Source organism: Daldinia caldariorum (assembly GCF_022478825.1).
Source record: "Daldinia caldariorum strain CBS 122874 unplaced genomic scaffold F4812scaffold_2, whole genome shotgun sequence".
Lineage (NCBI taxonomy): Eukaryota > Fungi > Ascomycota > Sordariomycetes > Xylariales > Hypoxylaceae > Daldinia > Daldinia caldariorum.
In genome coordinates this window covers 3,227,597-3,248,794 of record NW_025953038.1, presented here as the reverse complement: position 1 = coordinate 3,248,794, position 21,198 = coordinate 3,227,597, and the positions used below count along the sequence as shown (strand labels likewise).

Here is a 21,198-nt window from a genome sequence, read left to right as displayed (position 1 = left end):
TGCAGAGATAGGTGCTTTTATTATAGCCGCCGCCCCCTACTTCCACCTTGGGAGTCATGGGAACTATGCAGAGAAAACTAGGCCGTCAAAACGGACTTTTGTTGTTTATTTATAGAAACCTACCTGGGTAGATGGTTATGAGAAAGGCCGCCCGTAGGCCCTTCGACTTCACGGCCATGCTGTCGTGGCAGATGACTGCATTCATTCCCGCCAATAGGCGGAGACTGGCGCTCGCCAATGTCGAGTCCTTTCTGTCCAGCGCAGCATCACAGGACAGCCAGTAAGATCTAGTACATACTATGTCATATTAAACCTTGGGGCATGTTTGTAATCAAGAAATCGAACTGGTCTTTCTTGCTCTTTCTCTCTTGATAAGCCCGCTATTATTACCTAGGTACCTACCTAGGTAGGTAACCATGACTTAAGCCTCATCTTTATCTTTGCAACGCATGCTATGTAGTTACCTAGATCTCTTGCCTCGCACTCGCATCTTTGATGCTAAAAAGCTCCCCGAGCTTTGCGTTTCCCGTGATGATGATGATAATGTTCATTGTTGTCTTCTATTTCTCGACCTGCTCTTACGTTATAGGTTAGGTATCTTTAGCCTTTAGGAACGTAGTGTATTTTCAGGTGGTCTGTCCCAATGTCGTGATGTCGTGATCGATAATGTGATACTATAGTAACTCTAGTTGAGCTATATAATCTAGGTTAGGTTAGGTAGTTACGGAATATGCCTATCATCGCATTAGCGCACTCCTCGGCTTTGTTCGTCTAGACTTTGTAAAACAGATAACCACCCCGCTGCGGAATGAAGCATGGGGGGGCTATTCCATAAAAATACTATAGTTGAGGTCTCTTTATCCCGAGAGCCTCGGCTAGTCAGGTCAGTTGAGGTTAGGTAGGTTAGTCTAGTGATTTGTGAATTACCCAAGTCACGGCAAAAAAAAAACAGGATCTTGCTCGACGCTTGAACCGGAAAGTGAAATACCCGCTCGTAGATACTAAAAGTTCTCCTCCCATGATGTAAAATATAGTGAGCAGTTAACTACCTACCTAGGTAGGGGACATATTTCCTGTAACGAAAGTCTGAGAATCAAATTAGGGTAAAGGGTTCATGAACCTTCAAGCTGGCCGGTTCTGTATATTCTCGCGGCTCAGCAACCTAGTAGTCGGAATTTTATAATGACAACTTATCGCTATTTACGAACATGAGTTTGAGGTTATATAGTTGCTCGGATGCGGCATTATGTACCTAGGTAGTCATGATTCGAGCTAGTACCAGTAGATAGGTGTATTCCTCTGTTCGATTTGTTCTCCATTTCAGATGGCTAGCTTCTTCTCTCTTATCATCATGCATCATGTCGGGTATCTATCGAGACTATCGTTGCGGCGTAGTAGGCGACTACTTACTAGTTAAAGTGCTTTGATCATATAATGATCTGCCTCATTACGTAGGTTGCCTTAACCCTGGCTCGCAATATTTTCACTTTCTTCAGCCAGTTTCTTCATAAACCGCGCGCCCCCCACAGTCTCGGAAATTTCCTTTGTTGACCGCTGCTTGGGGAGGTCTATGCGCACATACTAGGATATAGATTTTCATACTATGTAGTCACGAGGTCCCCTTTCCGGGGTTTTGCGCCGCTACATACATACCGGGGTGTTTTTAGCACTGCTTGGTCGAAACACTGATGATAAGTCGTGATCGATGGAGTACATAGTAGGTATTTCTCAGACCACGTATGACCTCTTGGTTCTTTTGATGCACTTTCTTCAGTTTGGAATGATAGGCGGCGCGTGGCTCCAGGAATCGTACGATTGCTCGTTCCAAGGGCCATCATATGTGTCGCCCTCACGCGATATTTGTAGCCGGACAGTACAATATCAAACTGGGATTTTTTATTTTTATTTTTTTTGTAATCACCGAGATCTGTGAGATCGACGAAGCTAGATCATAATTAAAGAAAGCCAGGCAGCCTTAATTTTAATGCGGTACTTAGGTAGGTAGGTATAGTTACCTTTTTTCTCCCGCATAGAGAGAACCATTTGGCTGGTATCATAGTATGCAAACGATATACCTACCTACGGATAAGATCGAGTAACGACCTTAACGTAAATATGATAAGTCATTTCGAAGCGGGTAAAAAAGTTCTCGAAACTATATTTCTTGGGATATCCTTGTGGATGGGTTTGATCTTAGATACCCTAATCCACCGCGTCATCCTTTTAGAGCTTAGAGGCTCTCACTAGGCTGGTCAGGTTAGTGGTTAGTGCGATGTAGAAATTATGAACCACGTATTATATGGGGTTTAGGAACCGGCTGCAGCCGATCGGCACTGGAAACTTTTGAAACTCGAGCTTCTAGAATGAATTTTGTGAGATTTTAGCTGATCCATTACCACGGTTAGATTCGACGACTGTCCACACGTTTGGAAACCAATGACAAACGACTATTTCTCGCGGATTACTGACGTTGACGATGGAGTGGGTGGGTATGCAATTTTGAGTTGCTGAAGAATCATAATGCATTGTTATATAGGTTAGGTACCTAGGGTTTACCTAGGGTTTACCTAGAGACACGGATGATGCAATATAATGAATTCTTTGCTAGATTGTGGTAATAAAGAAGACAACATAGTAAATATCAAGACACGTGGCAGGTGGTTCATAAGAGCCTAATAGTCTTGGGCATTCTTATATTGTATTGTACTGCTTTCTCATTAGTTACCTCGTTACTACCAATTGTTCTTTTTGTCTTTTCTTCTTTTTACTTACCTTGTCTGTCTCGCTTAAAATTCAAGTGTGGTTACCAGTTAGAAAGATCTGTTTTCTCGTTGTCGTCTCAGCCCACCCGCCAAGCTGCTTGGAGATAACTAACGATCAACATCCAAGCGTACGTAACCGAGAGCTTCCGAGCAAGGGAAATGACGATGTCTTGTTGCAACTTTTTCAATATACCCTTGTCTATGGTGTGCGGGTGCCTGTCGCGTCCGGGATTAGGTGCGTATCCAGCTAGGTGCGGTGTTAGTTCAGGTGTCTACTACTACCTAGGTGGTTAGACGATCGGCACCCGGTGGTGGCGGTCAGTCAAGATACCTATCTGGGCATGGAAGTAGTCCAAAGTAGAGTAGTGCGTACCCAAGTGCGCTTTGCTTTGGGCTTGTAACTAGTAAATTAATCGGAAGTAGTATTGTAAGGTTATAGCTAAGCGAATGGACGAATGGAATTGCTTACCATAGTACAGCTTTAAGGTTGCATGCATTTACTTAGTTGTTGTTGTTGGTCTATAAGTGACACTTAATATGGGAAATGAAAATGGTAAGTAAAATAAGCTTATTTTTATTTTTGACTCCTTTTGCTGTAAAAGAAAAAAAAATTAATCCAAATATTTTTTTTTGGTTTTTTCGGTGAGAAGGTAAGAAGATCATGCGTCAAGAAACCTGGTTTTGCTTTACCTTGGTTGCTTACCTGGTAATTAACATAACCGGCCGAAGCTCTTTCCGCAGTCCTTCCGTCCTGCCCTCTTTGCTCTAAAAAAAAAAAACTCTAAAAATCTTATTCTAATTGAACAATTGATCCTGTCTGAAATGCGCAGATGCGCTAACGCAAGACTACCTAACTACTAGGTAGTCCTACTAGGTAGTCTGCACCTTTGACAGTCCCTGGCAAGCTGGTAGCCCTAGTAGTTGGTGCCAGCACTAAGAGGGTCCGCCAACCCAGGCCTCGGATACTCTAGGTTACATAGTGGTAAATTGTTACATCAAAGAAAAAAAAAGAATTATGGGGTCATCCGGCATTATGTGGGTAATTCGTGATCTATCAGTCGAGTAGGTAGTTGCATCTGGTCTATATGGAATGTAACTTATTAAAGAAAAAAAAAAAAAAAAAAAAAACCCTTTGAACCATTTACTTCCCAGCGATCCAAAGATTTGTCCCACTGATATTTATTAAGCCTTGTGGTATTTTTTTTCCTTGTCTTTTTGGAGAACCTCAGAGCTCAGACTTTAAACCCTCTTTAATCCCTGACTTAGTCCCCAACTTCCTCTTTTCAAAAAATGACAATCTGACAAAGTGGGGGAGAGTGGAGAAGAAAGAACAAGGAATAAAGAGGTATAATTCAAGCCTGTGCTGATAGCGAGCTATACTTCCCGGTATATGTTTCGTTATTTATGATCGGAAACTTTGAAAAGCAAAAATTATATTTACTTATCTCCCCACTTCGCTACTATTTCGAGGGCAACTCGTGTAACATAAAGACCGTGTTGCTATACTGAGTACCTATCTCCTATAGGTAACCTCATTGTTAAAAAAAAGAAAGAGAAAAGAGAGAAGGACTGCGAACTTTCCTTGTTCCCCCCAGCACAATGGGGTCAATTCGAAATGTCCGCCCGAGCCGCTCGAATCAACCCTGGATTGAGTTCTTGGACAACGAGATCGCTAACGGCGATCCGCAAACCCCCAGACATGCAATGGCCAAAATCTTCAGACGCTCTCTTTTCTCAGCGAGGGGATGTTTGCCATCCGACGCGGCTCTACAGCTAGATTCCTACTATCATGATACATATCTACCGGCCCACCCCGACCTGAAAGATGAAGACGACAAAGGCATGGTCGCCTTCCTTTCCGGACTTTACGGGGTTGTGGTCGACTTGATGTTCTTAATCCCCTACCACCACGGCTTACAATATACCGTTATTGACTTACTCTACGAGCTTCGGAATCTACCGCCCAAGGAGATCAAGGTGGGAGGGGTACGCGAATCCCCTCTACTATAAAGCTTTGTTCATTTGACTTACACTAGCGACGCAGAAAATTTGCCAAATTTACGAGGAGGAACCTGTACTCGAATTGACGATGAAGGAGAAATGGGTAGTAAACAATCGTATGGATTCAACAGCTCTCCGCCAACAGCTAGGAACCTCATCACGCTAACATGATTTATAGCAACGGACGATGGTGACCCCGAGGAGGTTGAGAGGAGGTGGTTAGCATGGGTTAATGTTTCTGCTTTCGCTGCCCGCTGCATTGAAGCCGGGTTCGCCGACCACTTCGAAGATAGTACTATAATCCCTTGTATGGATATCTCAAAGGCTCTCGAAGAGGAGCATCCCCCGGGCATCAAGCGCAACTGCTTGATAAGGGTGGCAGTGCAATATATCATGATCGCAGGCACCAAGATATGTCGGGCCAAGATCGGAAGAGGAAAGACCGAAGAGCAACAGAGGTGGCTCGAAAAGTGGAAATCCTGGGCGGAGAAGCTGCTTGAGCTCGCCGAACAAAATGAGCTCGAGCCAGGCCTAACGTCCGAAGTGCGGGAGGCCCACGGGACAATGGTGGCATTGCAGCCTCATCTGTTTAAGTTTAAACGCTAAATGACGAGATCGTAGGAGTCATGGGGCGTTTTGCTGGAAATTTCTGGTGAGGTGGCTGGTCCATAATTTGCCATGTCCCCCTTTTTTTCCTTATACGTCTCTTGCATTTTCCACTTGCAGCGCTGCTATTTCAAGCCGGCGTTTGTGTGTCGGATTTAAATTCCCTTTGAGTGGATCAGATTACGTTGGACCGTTGGATGGCCGGTAACACGGCTCGAGCTTCTACTAGGGAGTGCTTACGAGCGCCTTAAGTACCCGAATCTTTCGACATGGTTTCCTCTATTCGAGGATGTCTTCACGTTGTTGTGGCTTATTTCAATATATCTACCTGGGGGGGATAATGGCTCAGGCATAGGAGTTGGCATATTACACTCGATGCGCTGGGTTGAGGTAAGACATAATTTTAAATGTTCAGTATACCATAGCGGAGAAGAGAAATACAAATATATATGGTATATATACATACATACAACTTCAACTTCCTTGCTTGTCGGAGCCTCTTCTGGCCCCGGAGTTTTCAACATAGTGGCGCTAGGCTGCCATACTATCAGTGTCTTTGTTCCCCACTCTAAAAGTCTCTTTGATATCAATGTTAGTTGTTGAACGTGGGTGTCAACATGGACTCCACTACGCTGACGCTCAGCAGAGAATTAACCACGACAAAATCCATATAATATGGCCGGGATACTAGGCATTTATACCCCTTACGAATTATTCGCCGAACCAAAATGTACTCGTTCACCCTTGAAAGACAGGCAAGCACCTTATCCGTGCTATTAGCTTAGAATTATCTTCTAGATAACTCTTTATGTCACCCCGGTTGTTACATCTTCAAAGCTCAGAATGAATACTAACCTTAGTACTTAGTCTTTTCTGACCTACATATATTAGGTTAGGTACCTTTAACTCAGTACGTAATGCAGGTATAATACAATTCAGATTGCGGTAGACGGTTAGACTGATACATATAGCGCGGAGTGTTCATGACCTCCAGATTCCATGGCAATTCGGAAACGAAGTTTAGAAGCTGGTATTATATGTAGGCCCCTTTACTTGGACTATGGGTATTATAAACGTGGTTATCCACGTGTCGTTTCTTTCCATACATCTAGCATCCGAAATAGCTTTGTCTCATAAATAATGCTCAACAGCACTGCCATCCTTTCCACCTTTCTCCTACTCTTCCTCCGCTTTGTCGCACGAGTGCTATTGCTATACTATCAACAACCAATAGATGTGTCTTGTCCATCTGTTACTGACCCCTTTGTCATTAGCCGACGAGTAAAGCACCGAGTCATCACCTTGTCACCATCACGCGTATCCACTGGCATGAGGCGTGAATGAAAGTGTATATCCCACAAAGATTGCAAGATAATATATAGGATGTATATGTCCCTCGCTTAGGTCAACGAATCAGCGCTCGGGCGAGCGAGTCGAGGCATATATCAATCTTGACCCTTTGTTGCTGTCGCCCAAACAAAGTAACACCATCCTGTATAAGTGTCTATCACCTTGGGATAGGATGATGTATGTAGAATACCTGACCGTATATAGGATCAGGTTCCAACAAATCATTTACTGACACAATTTCCTTATCGTTTTTTCCTCTCTCTACTTTCTTTTTTAGCTGTGTTGCTTTCTCTTAAATCAATCTTTCCTTTTCCTACGCTCCTTATAGAGACCCCCTAATCTCATATAATATTGAAACCAATTACTCTCCTTATTTTAATACTTTTCTTATCACAGACCCTAGAGGTACTGTGTGATTAGACCAATCCTCATAAACATATTTAGTGGAGTCAGAAACCACACACTGGGTATTGCTAGTCACGCCTTTTTTTGGTCGTTAGTATTTTTTGCAAGCAAACAGCTTGTCTCACATAATAATCATCCAACCAGCTGGCCGAGTGTTAGAAATAGAAATAGCTCAAGCCAAAAAAAAAATGCCTTCACGTAGGAAGTTGCCGACGCTTTCCATATTCTCGCGGAAGTCAAGCAGTACTACGCCTACGCCTTCAGCTCCTACTTCCTCGCCCTCACCGGATACTCGAACCACTCCCAATCCCTTAACACCACCTGCTCGCCTACACCTTCGACACATCTTGCCCTCAACGCCAGATGGTGTACCTACACCACCACCGCCTCCTCGACAACCATTCCCATGGTTGTGGCAATGCCACTCGTGTGACACTGTCTACCGGCTCGGCTGCACACGCCGCTGCCTCGTCTGCTCTCACGACTACTGTCTCTCAGCAACCCCACCGAAAACAAGTAGAGGAAAGAAACGTCGCCGCAGTGCGATGTGCGTTTCTGAATTCGACTACAACGGATGGGCAGAATGGGGGGCATGGCGCCGGAAGGTTCTTGGTATGGAGAAGCACCACGAGCAGGACTTTCTGAAGGAGACGCACAATTGCATGACTGACTGCAACTATCCATCCGAGTGTCATCACGTCAGGTATAGGATGCGCACGGAAGCGTTTAAGAGGAGGTTACTCGATGCGCTTCCAGAGGAGCCGCAATCCTCACCAATCGTGGCAAGCGTGCCGATAAACCCTGATGACGACTTACCTCTGAACGAAGCAAGGGTAATACTGGAAGACGAGGATAAAGGAAATAAACAGAAAAGCCCCACGAGTCCTAAAAGCCCGCTTAGTAAAACTTTCTTCCCTTCGGATGAACCCGAACGAAAAGAGGGCAAGGTATGGTGGACCGAGGAGGCAAATACAAGTACAAATACCAACCTCGAACGGGAAATCCGAAAGCCGAAGGATGCTGAGCTAGAAGGACCAGGCAAGGGAAAATCCTCGAGTTCTGGGGCTGAAGAGTTTGATTCGGAAGCGTTAAGCATTGCTCTGGCTGAGGATCAAAATATGATGCCCCTTGACCTCCTCGACTACATTATGAGCACACGAGACGAATCAAGGCAATCCGAGCAAGAACATCCTAGGCACAGCAGTGAATCAAATGCGCAGAAACCTACTGATGCGGACAGAAGTGATGACCAGGAAGAGTCAACAACAGATAGCGACTCGGACAGTGGCTCCGCGTCATCTTCCCGTTCATCATCTTCGTCTGTCGATGGACAATGGTTGCTAGCCAGCACATTTGTGCCCCCTTCCCAGGGTGGCGGTAGTGGTGGTAAGGCGCAAGAGAATAAGAAATAAGGGCCGAAAAGAAATGGGAATAAGGCAAAATGGATTATCGAACCTGGAGTTCAGCGCATTCTTGACGAATTGATGGGTTGATATTAGCAGCGAGGACTAACTAGTATCAGTATTTTCTTTTGATTCTTACTTACATAGCGAACATGAGATTTAGATATACTGCGATATGGTATTATGAAGAAATATATGATGATATCATTTTTTAAAAATTAGATACGTAGGCTGGTATTTTCTCGTTGTGATAGAATCGCCCAATATGTAAATATCCTAATGAACTCTTGGTGGTTTTCCCTAGAGACGTTATGTGCTTCAACTCCAAAAGTACATCAGAATGACAACCCGAGTACGTACCTAAGTAAAGTTGCTGATCCGTAGTAATGTTGAGGCTCCACTGGAAAATGTAGTCCTGAATTTACGCAAGGGGAAGAAGAAAAGAGTAAAGCAGCTTTGCAGTCAAAATAAAGAAAGGGCTACTTTATACCTTCACGCTCTTTGCGTCTTCGGGGAACAAAGCCTAGACCCGCCACAGTACACAAGCCATAGATTGTGTATATACATGCACGGGAAGTGGATCCAAGGCTGGGGAAGGATCCACTGTCGGTACATGTACGTCGGTACCTATGTATCTAGGTACCTATGTACGCAAGTACATTGCACAAGGCACTTTATCCCTGTTATGAGGTACCTAGCTAGAGACGCGTTAAGCACATTCAATTTACGCGTCTTCTCAACCGAAATTCTGGTGTCGAATTGAACAAGAGCATTAAAACTATAGCGCACAAGCTACAGAATTCCACCGAAGACTACCTATCTCTATTAACAGGAAGAATTTCTATCATAGAGAGGGAGCAATATCTTTAAGAGAAGTCTATATTACATTGAAGAAAGTTACTATACCTTAGAAAGCTTTTCCTTGCCGAAATTCAAAATAAAAAGCAAATACGAGATCGTCCTCGACGCCTAGAAAGTCAACATGTCGGACTTCGAAGATGAGATGGACATCGATGCCCCTCCAAAATCTAATGACATCACATTTTCTTCTGACAATACGGCCAAGGGCAAGCGTAGTGCTGCCAACCTACCCGTTGAAGCTGAAGATTCTTTACCATGGTAAGATTATCACGACGCCTCTTATTCCTCCTCTCAACGGATTGGTTGCTAATTCAAAAATAAGGGTTGAAAAGTACCGACCTGTTTCTTTATCCGACGTTTCTGGCCACAAAGATATCCTAGCGACGATTAACAAGTTTGTCGATTCGAACCGCTTACCCCATCTCCTCCTCTACGGCCCTCCGGGAACAGGCAAAACATCTACCATTCTAGCCCTTGCGAGACGTATATATGGGGCGGAGAACACACGGCAGATGGTTCTAGAGCTGAATGCCTCCGATGACAGAGGTATTGATGTTGTTCGTGAGCAGATCAAGACCTTTGCCTCAACGAAGCAGATCTTTACTATGGGCGGTGCATCACGCCCCGGCGGCATGGCGAGCTATAAGCTTATCATTCTGGACGAAGCCGATGCGATGACAAACACCGCCCAGATGGCTTTACGACGAATCATGGAGAAGTACACGGCAAATACGCGATTCTGTATCATTGCGAACTATACCCACAAACTATCGCCCGCGTTGCTGTCTCGATGTACGCGTTTTCGATTTAGTCCTCTAAAAGAAGACGATATTCGCGTCTTGGTGGATAAAGTCATTCTAGAGGAGGGTGTTAAAATCACAGCCGAGGCAACAGACTCTCTGGTTAAGTTGAGCAAAGGCGATATGCGACGAGCACTAAATGTGCTTCAGGCTTGTCACGCATCCAGTAAGCCTCTGCTATCTCCTTCTAAAATCTTAATTATTGCGCAAAACTGACTTAAATTAGGCACGCCGATACAACCTAAAGATGGACCCAAGGTACCCGAGAAAGATATCGTCAGGGACACCGTCACAACTGAAACCATCTACAATTGTATAGCGGCCCCGCCTCCCGATGCGATTACAAAGATTGCAAGTACGCTGCTTGCGACTAGCGACGTAACTACTTGCCTCTCGACAATTAATACGCTCAAGGTGGCTAATGGCCTCGCGTTGGCGGACATAATCACAGCACTATCGGAGCAACTGGTTCAGATGGAGGTGAAGCCCGAAGTTATGATTAGGTGGCTCGATGGTCTAGCGGAAATAGAGTATAGAGTTTCGGTCGGAGGAAGCGAGACTATCCAAACAGGTGCCGTGGTCGGTGTAGTGAGAGAGGGTTGTGAGCTTATGGGATGAGAAACTAAATAAAGTGAAGTCAATTATAAAAAAGATCTTGAGGGTTGACGGCCTAGTTGTATGAGGGCTAATGGAACCAATTAGACAAGACGCATGCTAGCAACTAATAGATCTAGACTCATGTGCGTACACTGTTAATAGGAAACAGTATAGTCTCACTATAGAAGATAGACTTTATACCTAGTATGAGTTGCAAGTACCTACCTAGGTACCTCTCGGATACAAACTGTTATACATCGTTTTCAACTGGCATTCGGAAAAAACACGAATACCCGGCACGGCTCGAGGATATCATGGAGCTAAAGCATAGATGGGAACATCTTGATAGTCTGACCTTAGGGAACACCACGTGCGAACGTCACGACCTGATGTCCATTGCTCAGGAGGCACAAGAGCACCCTCAAAGAGTTATGCCTCCGAGACATGAAGCTGAGGAGTACGTCATGGCAGGTGCTTCTCTGAAAGATCCGGGGGACGATGGACCTCGACAGTGCTTGTATTTGCGGCGAGCTGTACGGCAAGGAGGAAGACTCACCGCGCCAGGAATATTGGGATCTTTCGCTACCGATAACTGGAGCTGTCCGGTTTATAATCCGGCTTATATCGTTATGAGATCCCAAAGGACATAATCTTGCCATCAGAGCCTTACGATGGCATGCTAGTTCCTTTTCTCACCTGCTGTACTCACTCACAATTAATCTACTGTAGGCAGTCTGGATCCTATAGTTACCTGGGTTGGCACAGGAGGTTCATTCGAGCCACAGGGCGGATTTACATGCCCCTGCAAGTCTAGCCCATACTTACCTAAAGTTATGTAATTTTAGGTAGGATCCGAGAATGATAGTATTCGTCCTCGGAGTTTGGGAGGACCGCGAGCTATATGGCTGGCCTGGTTAACCTCGAGTGGCGAGAGGGGCTACTACCGCCGCAGTCTTTCGCAATATTGGCAGAGCTGTCTTAAATGCCGGCTATATACGATACGGTCCGGCAACTTCTGGCTAGGTTTATTGGCCTTCAGTAACCCAATTCCAGGAGTTCGGTTTTCATCTTGCGGTATCTAAGTCCGCCTTTATATGCTGTTTCTTCTTCCTGGGTACCTACTGGGATACGCTATCAATTAACGGCTGTCCTGGTACGAAACCTCCAAAATGGTATTTTTACACATAATGGCACCGATCCAGAAGATACACAGCGACTTCTAATACGGTTTTAGCGGAATTGATTTTCACCCGTCTTATCTTCCCGTGTTTAGAAGTCATTGGCCTCTGACCTGAGCTCATGGGAGAACCTAGTGTATACAGCGATCAATATATCTCTAGACATTCCAATGTTACTCCCCTGTTCAACCCTTCCTGGCAAGCGACGATAATTAATTATGATGGAAAGTAAGGTTGAGCTAATTGGCTCACAGTAGGTGTACATTTACCCGCACCCAGTGAAAGTGGACAGTCATATATTTTAGCCTTGGCTTCACATTGCCGAAGGCCGTCGCCAGCATGGAGATCCTTTTTGTGTTCACACGCCATACTTACAGCAAGAGCGGAGCTGGTCGCTACAGTGTCCGTAATATAAAACGAGCACCTAGTATCTTGAGCCATGCACGCTCGCGTGGTTCTCGCGTTCGCCGGCCCTTCACCATCATCCCTCAAGTGGCCATCAGAATGAAGTTGGTTAATCCTATTATTACTCTAGCGGCTTTCGCTGTGCTGGAAGCCTTTGCTGCACCCCCTTTCCACCGGTCGTCTGGGGTTGGTTCTTCTAAATTGGGACGGAGTATACCAAAAACGCATATTCGACATGAGAAAAGGACCGCAGTGCAAGAAAGGGCTTGGATAAAGGTGGAAAGGGCAGTACCTGATGCTATTTTACCTATGCGCATAGGCCTGAAGCAGCAGAATCTTCAATCGGGTCACGATTTCTTGATGGATATGTGCGGCGGCTCTTCCCACTAATATGCATTTAAGAAATAACTAACAAGGCTGTAAAGATCGAACCCCAAATCAAAGAACTATGGCAAACATCTCTCAGCAGAAGAGGTTGTTAAGTTCTTCGAGCCCGCCGAAAGAGGTGTCAAAGCAGTGAAAGACTGGCTGGTCGAGGCAGGGATTCCTTCCGACGATATCTCACAGTCTAGTAACAAACAAGTGAGCCAATATACCTCCTGTTATAGTAGAAAAACACCGTTGGTAGATGTCTAACAACAAGTCGGATAGTGGATACAATTTGATGCGCCCGTTAGCAAGGTAGAAGACCTCTTGATGGCAGACTACCACGTGTGGGAACACGTCGATACGGGTGCTAGGAATATTGCCTGTGACGAGTCAGTGCAACGAGATTGTAACATGCAAGCTGCTAGCTAACCGTTTTCAAGATATCACCTCCCGAAAGGAGTGAAAGAACATGTTGATTATATTACGCCTGGTATTGCGCTGCTTGGCTACGGAAATACGCAACAGCCCCCATCAAAGAAACGAAGGGAGACTAGCGTAGGTCCTATCCACCGTTTAAGTCAACCGGTTGACGAGAGTGAGCTTGCCGGGCTCAAGAGTGAGAGAAGCAAGAATAATCTCTCCCCCCTTAAACGGACCACGGGTCCGAATGTGGAGGGGCCTTTACGCTTTGCGACACCCGTGGAGCCCGCAGATGCAGCAAGTGGAAATTTCACGCTGCCTGGTGGCTGTGACCGATATGTCACACCGGATTGTATCAGGGGTACGAACATATCTCTCTAGGAAACACTCTCGTAGGCTAACTGGAAGTCTTAGCTTTATATGGCATCCCGAAAGGGGCGAAGAAACACCCGGATAATAAAATGGGAATCTTCCAATCCCTCGGACAACACTATACACAACACGACCTCGATACATTCTTCTGGAGCTTTACGGAGTAAGACTAACTTCGATTCCTCGAGGGAATCTCCCAGTTGCTGATATCCCATAGTGACATCCCGAACGGAACACATCCTGAACTCTTTTCCGTGGACGGCGGGCAAGGTCCGACGAGGAACCTCAGGTTGGCAGGTTCGGAAGCGAACCTCGACTTCCAGATGGCGTATGGGCTGATCTGGCCGCAAGAGCCTGCGCTGTACCAGGTCGATGACGAGTGGTACCAGACTAACTACGAGTTCGACCCAGAGTCATACATGGGGTTTTTCAACAGTATGGCCGACCTGCCGTCCTCTTATCCGAATGAAGCATCATCCCTTGCTAATATCCAGCCTTAGACCTCTGGAACGCAATCGACGGCAGCTACTGCACCTTCGAGGCGTACGGCGAAAAAGGCAATTGCAAACGTCCCGAGTGTCGGGACCCCGAGTACCCGAATCCGCACGACCGCGCCGGGTATAGCGGGCCGTTGATGTGCGGCGTGTACGAGCCGACAAACGTCATCAGCATCTCGTACAGCGGAGCCGAGATCGATCTCCCGGCGTCGTACCAGCAGCGCCAGTGCGCCGAGATCATGAAGCTCGGCTTGCAAGGCTCGACGGTCGTCATCTCGTCGGGCGACGACGGCGTCGGCGGCTTCTCCTCCCCCGCAGCGCCTACCGGCTGCTTGGGCCCCGCGCGCGACGTCTTCAACCCGCAGTTCCTCGCGAGCTGTCCGTATATCCTCACGGTGGGATCGACCGTGCTGCAAAGCAATAGGACCCCCGGCGTCGACCCCGAGGAGGCGACGGACAGGTTCCGGTCTGGCGGGGGATTCTCCAATATCTACGACGCGCCGGATTACCAAAAGGACATCGTGAGCAAGTACCTCGAGAAGGCCAAGCTTCCGTTTGAGGGGTACGAAGGCGGCGGCGCTAACTATAGCAACGTTCACGCTGGAAAAGGACACTTCAACAAGTTGGGAAGAGCGTATCCGGACGTCTCGGCTAACGGGGACCACTTCGTGATTTCGAGCGGCGGCGAGCTGCTGAGCATCGGCGGCACGTCGGCTTCGGCGCCGCTTTGGGGGTCGGTGATTACTCTGATCAACGAGGAGCGGTTGGCTGCTGGGAAGAGCCCGGTCGGGTTCGTTCACCAGGTCTTGGTAGGTGTTCATAATGAATATCCGCTTGAAAACAATCTTGAAAGGAGACAGCTCCTAACTAACCGCTTGGCATAGTATTCCCATCCTGAAGTCTTCAACGACATCACGAAGGGCGATAACAGGGCGTGTAAGACCACGGGTTTCCCGGCTACCGAGGGCTGGGATCCTGTGTCTGGAATGGGGTACGTGTTCCCGTATATGATGATTAGGTACAATACCTCTTGAGAATGGATCACTTACTAACTGGTTGTTGACTCTAGTACACCGAATTACCCCAAGCTTTTGGAGCTTTTCTTGAGCTTACCGTAGAGCTTAGCTTGCTCCAAGAGAGGGGGGCTGCGGAAGATGCTTGTTAAGTATTGGGACTTCGAATCTTCTAACCTACCTAAACATATCTCGTGTTGCTGTTGTGAATATATTGCATTCCCGTAAATCTTGCACTTGGACAATATTTGCTTGAATCCTACTTCCTGTTGATAGAGATAGTACACCACACTGCTACTTCTAAGTAATTTCCGACCACCCCATCATCTTAGCCCATCTATCCAACTTCACTTCACAGCTCATCATGCGCGCGTCCCTGTCCCCCCTCCTCCCCCGCACTCACCGTCGTCCCATCCCAAGCCTCGACCTTCCCCTGACCAATATCCATCAGAAACGCGCCTATACTCTCCGGCGTGATATTATCATCATCATCATTATCCCCCCGTCCCTGCGGGTACGGAAACACCTTCCCGAACATCGGGTTCTGCACCGACACGGCCGGGTACACGCCGGGTGCCAGGCCCAGCGGCGCCGCCAGGTCCCCGTACTCGCCCGCGTCGACCGTCACGAAGCTCAGGTACTCCTTGTACATCTTGGCGACGGACAGCATGGCGCGCGCGTAGGCGTCGCGCTCGGCGGGCGAGGGTGAGAAGAAGAAGACGATGGACTTGTCGGCCTGTCGCGATGTGAGATTTGGATTATTAGTTGCTTGCTCTCTCTTTTTTTTTTCCTTTTCCTTTTGAATCTAGGAGGTACCTATGCATAACGCATGTTGTACCTGATATAGTTTTTTTAAAAAAAGAATTACAACAAATAAAACTCACCTGCAAGTACTTCATCTCATTCGCCCTCGTAAACTCCCCAATCACAGGCGTAAGGCATCTCTCCACGAGCTCGGATAACGCGTTTATCGGCGTCAAATCCGAAACGGTGAACTGCTGGCCGTCGCGGTTATTATAACACGCCACGGTCGTCGCCTCTTCGCCCGTCTTCGTCTTCGCTAGCCCGAACGACAGCCGGTCCCGGTACTGCGAGGCGAGCGTCTCGTACAGCACCCGGACGTGCGAGTCTCGCGGGCTAATCCGCGCGATCACCGCGTGGTCGTCGCTCGACTGGAAGGCGGCGGCTTTCTTGTCCGAGGGGAGGGGTGTGATGGTGGGCCGCACGGCTCTTTTGAGGTAGGCGAGGATCCTGTTGCCGGAGTCTTAGTCCCCCAGTTGGATTCTGCTGAATGGTTACGAGCACGAGCACGAGCACTTACGAGGACGCCCGCCTAGGGCCTCGGTACGAAGTCATTTTCCCGTGGCCGTCGAAGAATCGCAAGGCTGGGTATGAGATGACGTCGAACTCCTTGCACAGGCTTGAGGCCGAAGCGCAATCGACGCTTAGTAGAGATTTCTTCTTCTCCGACTCCGTTGCGGATATCCACTCTGGCTCTAGAGCTTGGCTGGCGGCGCTGAATGATTCATTCCTATTAGTTTTTGAAATAGGTACGAGATAGATATGACTATCATATCGTAGGTTAGGTGGTAATCAACTTACGTTGATGGTTCTATGACTGTATTGACGTTAGAGTATAGATCTTAGTAGGTTAGGTAGCTTTTCGAGATAGCTACAGTAACTCACAAGCAACTAGAGCGTGGTTGTGACCAGCTATAGCTCGACGAAACTCATCCTCGCTAGCATGATTCCAAGCTGCACTTAGTCCAGCGCCCGCCAAGAGACATAACAGTTCTATACTTCCGATCCTCATCGTGAATATATCTAAGGCTTAAGTTAAGTATCACCAATGTTGCTGTTAACAGGTATGTAACCTAGGTAGTTATTTTAAACTAAGTAGCAACTCACAAAGGTCAAATACTATCAATTATGTACGATACCTAGATACTATGTAGCTTAGCTGTTTAAGATGGTACCCTGTAGATCAGGGGTTTAGATCTGACGATGCCCGAACCCCACGAACCCCTGGATCCTCCACTAGAGCTCTCCACTCAGCGGGCTTGACGAGGAGCTGCTGTAACGCTAAACAGGGGGAAGCTCCTTTCTACGCAGACAGTTGACGTTTCGGCTCTGCATGTTCTCCTTACGATGATGTAGTGTCTGTAAATGTGCCCAATTGTTCGAGAGAGTATGAGGATTTGATTATTCTGACAAGAAGCAAAAGTGAACTTTGCTCTGTTTTTTTTTTTTTTTGCTCCAACTTATCAATCATACTCAAAATCGGTCGCCAGATCCACCATGAATTCACTAAAGTCCTTATTGCTGTTATCGCTCACCACGACGTTGGCTCAAGCACATAGCCACAGCCATAATAGCAATGCGCAAAAACCAATAGTGGCTTCATCGAGCGATTATACCTGCCAACATCCCGCGTACCAGAGCCACATAGTATCTAAGTCGCCATTGGTGATATATCTGGCAAACTTCATCACAGCTGAAGAACGGGCTCATCTACAGGAGATAACGTGAGTACTTACCTACCTCCTATTGCATCCATACGAATATTATATATATACCTTATATATATATATGTGTGTGTGCTCGTCGGAGCTAACAACCCCCACCAGCAAAGACACATTCTCGCACTCCGCAGTCGCCGACTCCTCCGGCGCCCAAGGCCTGCGGCAGACGCGGACCTCGCAATCGACCAACGTGCCGCGGGACGCGGTGGTGCGGTGTATCGAGGAGCGCGCCCTGCTATTCCAAGGCTTCGACGTGCCGCGCGCGCACCTCGAGCCGCTGCAGCTCGTGAAGTACGGGCCGGGCGAGCGGTACCACTTCCACACGGACTGGTACACGAACGGCGCCGCGCACGCGAGCGCCGCGCTCGGCGGCAACCGCCTGAGCTCCTTCTTCGCGTACGTCGCGACGACGGACGACCTGACGGGCGGCGGGACGAACTTCCCCATGGTGCGCGCGCCGCACGACGAGCGGTGGTGCGCGTTCGTCGATTGCGACGAGCCCTGGGAGAGCGGGGTCACGTTCCGGCCCGTCGTGGGGAACGCGGTGTTCTGGCAGAACTTGCACGAGGATGGGTCCGGGGACCAGGCTACGCTGCATGCTGGGCTGCCGGTTACGAGCGGGTCGAAGATAGGGGTAAGTACAGTCAATGCCTGTGTCCTGCGTAGTATAATAACACATGAGGTATTTTTATGTGCAAATAGGTACTGACACATCTTCGCAGATGAATATTTGGACGAGGCAAGGTCCGCTGAGCGAGGATATTCGAGGACCGGATATTTGACAGATATTATAGCGAATGTTACCTGTTATTCAATTTCCAAGCACGACTTGCACGTGCGAAGTGTTGGCTAGGTTACATAGAGTATCTACTAGCATATAGCATATCTGCAGGTATAATGAAGCAGCATGAAATTCTGTGCTCATCACCTCTCCCTTGCGCCGCTGAGTTGAGTTTCTTTACTCTACCCGCAATGGTATAAACAAGTAAGGTAGCAGGCCTGAACTCTTACAATAAGCCTTCATTTTCCATACCCCTCTTCACTTTGTTATCCTGCCTCGTTAACACAAGCCCGTGACCTCTAACCACAGCTGTCTACCAGCGTCCTTGGTTAGATCTGCGATCTCGCTCTCGCCGCACGGGAAGTATTGCGCAATCCAGACGGCATCGTTCAGCTGATCGAATACAACTATTCAAATTTTCGCCTTAGTTAGCAGTCGTACTTTTTTGATCTTCTTCACCATAAAGCTACCAGGATTTTCCTAATAAAGGCTAGGTCAGGTCATGTTAAGTTAGGTGTATACTCACGATATGCAGCTCGAATAAAACTCGTCCCCAGCACCCACGTCGGGTTCTTGCTATCCGTAGGCTGGACCCCGAGGGCGCAGTAACTCTCGAAGTCGACGATAAAGTCGGCATAGTTGACCCTGACGATGATATTATAGAAGTTGAACCCGAAGTTCACGGAGCCGTCCAGATTGCGGGTGTCGCATGATACGCGATAGACCCCGTTCTCGTCTATATACGCATTCAGGGCGCTTGCGATCGTAGCGACTATGTTTGCGCCGAGATACGTATATGTCGACCCGGAGTCGATCAGCACGTTGTGCTCGAAATCGGTGTCTGTTAATATTGTTTCGTTCCGTCCGGGAGGGGTCACTCCTAAGGATGTTAGGTTCACCCGATAGCTTGTAAGTTTTAGCATAGTGTATGCCGATACGTTGTACCTGTCTGTAGGAATATGAGAGCGCCTTACCCTACTTGGCCAAATAGCTTCAGCTGCTGATCCGGGTACGGGTAGACTTCCAATGGCTCCAGGTATCCCCGAAATTTCTTTCTGTCCACCCCCCCGAAGATTATGTCGCCTTAGATAGGTAGATGAGATCAGTCTTCTGAAAACAACAATAAGGGGTTGTGATATATGACGACCTACTTGGACTCCCACCACCTTGGTATCCAACACCTAAGCCGAAAATCGGCACCTCGATATAGCTCTGCGTGACAAGGAGATCCAGGAGGGTTTGGTATCCAGTATTCCAGGCCTTGCCATACGAAACACCCAACACCCCGGCCCAGATATACTCGCTCCACTTGCTCACCCCAACTCTTAGATTAGGAAGCGGTAAGTCTGTCACCAATGTCACGTGGGTTAGGATACGAGCTTACATCTCCTAACCAGAATATTTAAAAAGAAAAAGAAAAGGGGCATATACGTACTATCTAGCCCAACATACGCTGTGTCGCTAAACCACACCCCTTCCATATACCCAGTGCCGAACTGGCCCGAAAACCAACCGTTGAGATTTCTGGCCGTAGACGACTGTTTGGTGTCATAGTACCCGTACGTCCGACAAGCTTTTGGGTCCGCCGCCTGGTCGCAGTTCGGATCCACGAGCAGCGCGTACGACCCGGTGTCGAGGATAGCCGAGACTATCTGGCCGGGTGTTCCGAGAGCGACTGCCTAAGGACATTAGCTACCATCTGCCTGCCTACCTTAGGCACCTACTGTAGATACCATCTTCTCACAAATCTTGCAAAGGAAAAAAAAAAAGAAAGAAAGAAAAGAGAAGGGGGGAGAGAGAAAGAGAGAGAGGAGAAGAGAGAGAAGTTGGGCAGCGTACATACGTTCTAGCATATACACGATCCCAGCGCCGTAACTGGCCAACGGCTCCCGCGGCGACCGGGGCGAGGCCTTCTCGCGCGTCTTGTTGTAGTACAGGGACACCGCGCCGCCGGTGACGTTGTTCACCTTGCGAGACTGCAGCGTCGCTCTGATGTGCCTTCCGCTCTCGGACGCGCGGTGCGCGCCCGTCGGCTTGCCCCTCGATCCCAGGTTATCGAATCGCGACGGCCTTGAGAGGGAGGGGGCGGGTAGGCACAGGAACGGCAGCAGGCCTAGGAAGAGGAACTTCAGGAGTGCCATTGTTGAGATCTTTTATTTTTATTTTTTATTTTTTATGTTTTTTTTATTGTTTCTCGCAGGCCGCCGAGATCATCCGTCACCTTCCGAGCAAGATGGCTTACACAGCTAGGTGGTAGCTAGCTCTCAAAGACGCGCGCTTCCATCCACCCGGGCGTTGAGTTAAGTCTCTCCCGACGATGACATTATCAGGCGTCCCGCCTCAAATAGTCTATAGCAGAACTTTTTACGAAAATTACTTTCCAAATGTGAATTGAATGAATGTAAGCAGCGGAACACCGAATCAGGGCTGCACGCGGGTTGATCTAGATACGTTCCATACGACGGAATTGGACCAATGAGGTAGCCACCACGAGCCGGCCTACATGAGGAGAGGTGTATATATGAGACGACGTTAGTTCTACCTACCTGGTCGGTACAGGACCGGTTATCTGCATAACCTGCATGGTTCCCCAAGATCTACGGTTCCAGTCACGCGCTGCGATTTTATCCGTAATTAGTAAAATACCTGTGTCGACCAGCCCCCTTGCAGGTACCCAAGGTAGGTCTTTGATGACTTGCAAAACACGGTTAAATAAAAGAGAGAGAAGGAGAGAGTAGGGGGGGGGGGGGGGGGGGGGGGAAAAAAAAAAAAAAAAAAAAATTAAAAAAAATAAAAAAAAACAAAAACCCGTAAAACCATAAAAAAAAATAAAAAAAATTATTTAAAAAGAAACAC

General features: G+C 47.6%; 8 protein-coding genes across 8 annotated transcripts; 6 read left to right on the top strand and 2 right to left on the bottom strand.

Annotated features, from left to right (window-relative positions):
• Positions 1–3,869: 3,869 nt before the first annotated feature.
• F4812DRAFT_416084 (uncharacterized protein) lies at positions 3,870–5,855 on the top strand. The gene is made up of 3 exons (XM_047933036.1): positions 3,870–4,748; positions 4,807–4,879; positions 4,942–5,855. The coding sequence occupies exons 1-3, from the start codon at positions 4,362–4,364 to the stop codon at positions 5,367–5,369; spliced, it is 888 nt and encodes a 295-aa protein (XP_047794254.1). The 5' UTR covers positions 3,870–4,361; the 3' UTR covers positions 5,370–5,855.
• A 1,273-nt stretch (positions 5,856–7,128) lies between these two features.
• On the top strand, positions 7,129–9,038 carry F4812DRAFT_199782 (uncharacterized protein). Its single transcript, XM_047930214.1, has one exon. It carries the CDS (start codon positions 7,313–7,315, stop codon positions 8,534–8,536), a length of 1,224 nt encoding a protein of 407 aa, XP_047794253.1. The 5' UTR covers positions 7,129–7,312; the 3' UTR covers positions 8,537–9,038.
• A 206-nt stretch (positions 9,039–9,244) lies between these two features.
• On the top strand, positions 9,245–11,048 carry F4812DRAFT_416081 (P-loop containing nucleoside triphosphate hydrolase protein). Its single transcript, XM_047933035.1, has 3 exons — positions 9,245–9,646; positions 9,711–10,354; positions 10,415–11,048. The coding sequence occupies exons 1-3, from the start codon at positions 9,510–9,512 to the stop codon at positions 10,804–10,806; spliced, it is 1,173 nt and encodes a 390-aa protein (XP_047794252.1). The 5' UTR covers positions 9,245–9,509; the 3' UTR covers positions 10,807–11,048.
• A 4-nt stretch (positions 11,049–11,052) lies between these two features.
• On the top strand, positions 11,053–11,435 carry F4812DRAFT_467823 (uncharacterized protein; the record flags this gene model as incomplete). Its single annotated transcript, XM_047938706.1, has 1 exon — positions 11,053–11,435. Exon 1 carries the CDS (start codon positions 11,100–11,102, stop codon positions 11,433–11,435), a length of 336 nt encoding a protein of 111 aa, XP_047794251.1. The 5' UTR covers positions 11,053–11,099.
• Positions 11,436–12,302: 867 nt separating this feature from the next.
• Positions 12,303–15,144, top strand: F4812DRAFT_456037 (protease S8 tripeptidyl peptidase I; the record flags this gene model as incomplete). The annotated part of the gene is made up of 9 exons (XM_047936916.1): positions 12,303–12,736; positions 12,794–12,950; positions 13,020–13,126; positions 13,178–13,518; positions 13,572–13,692; positions 13,747–13,964; positions 14,030–14,835; positions 14,911–15,017; positions 15,096–15,144. 9 exons carry the CDS (start codon positions 12,303–12,305, stop codon positions 15,142–15,144), a joined length of 2,340 nt encoding a protein of 779 aa, XP_047794250.1.
• Positions 15,145–15,391: 247 nt separating this feature from the next.
• Positions 15,392–16,852, bottom strand: F4812DRAFT_456036 (uncharacterized protein; the record flags this gene model as incomplete). Its single annotated transcript, XM_047936915.1, has 5 exons — positions 15,392–15,775; positions 15,924–16,290; positions 16,361–16,555; positions 16,642–16,657; positions 16,726–16,852. 5 exons carry the CDS (start codon positions 16,850–16,852, stop codon positions 15,392–15,394), a joined length of 1,089 nt encoding a protein of 362 aa, XP_047794249.1.
• Positions 16,853–17,337: 485 nt separating this feature from the next.
• F4812DRAFT_456035 (uncharacterized protein) lies at positions 17,338–18,343 on the top strand (the record flags this gene model as incomplete). The annotated part of the gene is made up of 3 exons (XM_047936914.1): positions 17,338–17,564; positions 17,667–18,195; positions 18,284–18,343. The coding sequence occupies 3 exons, from the start codon at positions 17,338–17,340 to the stop codon at positions 18,341–18,343; spliced, it is 816 nt and encodes a 271-aa protein (XP_047794248.1).
• A 278-nt stretch (positions 18,344–18,621) lies between these two features.
• Positions 18,622–20,483, bottom strand: F4812DRAFT_456034 (acid protease; the record flags this gene model as incomplete). Its single annotated transcript, XM_047936913.1, has 6 exons — positions 18,622–18,749; positions 18,869–19,248; positions 19,317–19,425; positions 19,494–19,688; positions 19,778–20,017; positions 20,186–20,483. The coding sequence occupies 6 exons, from the start codon at positions 20,481–20,483 to the stop codon at positions 18,622–18,624; spliced, it is 1,350 nt and encodes a 449-aa protein (XP_047794247.1).
• Between the last annotated feature and the right edge of the window lie 715 nt (positions 20,484–21,198).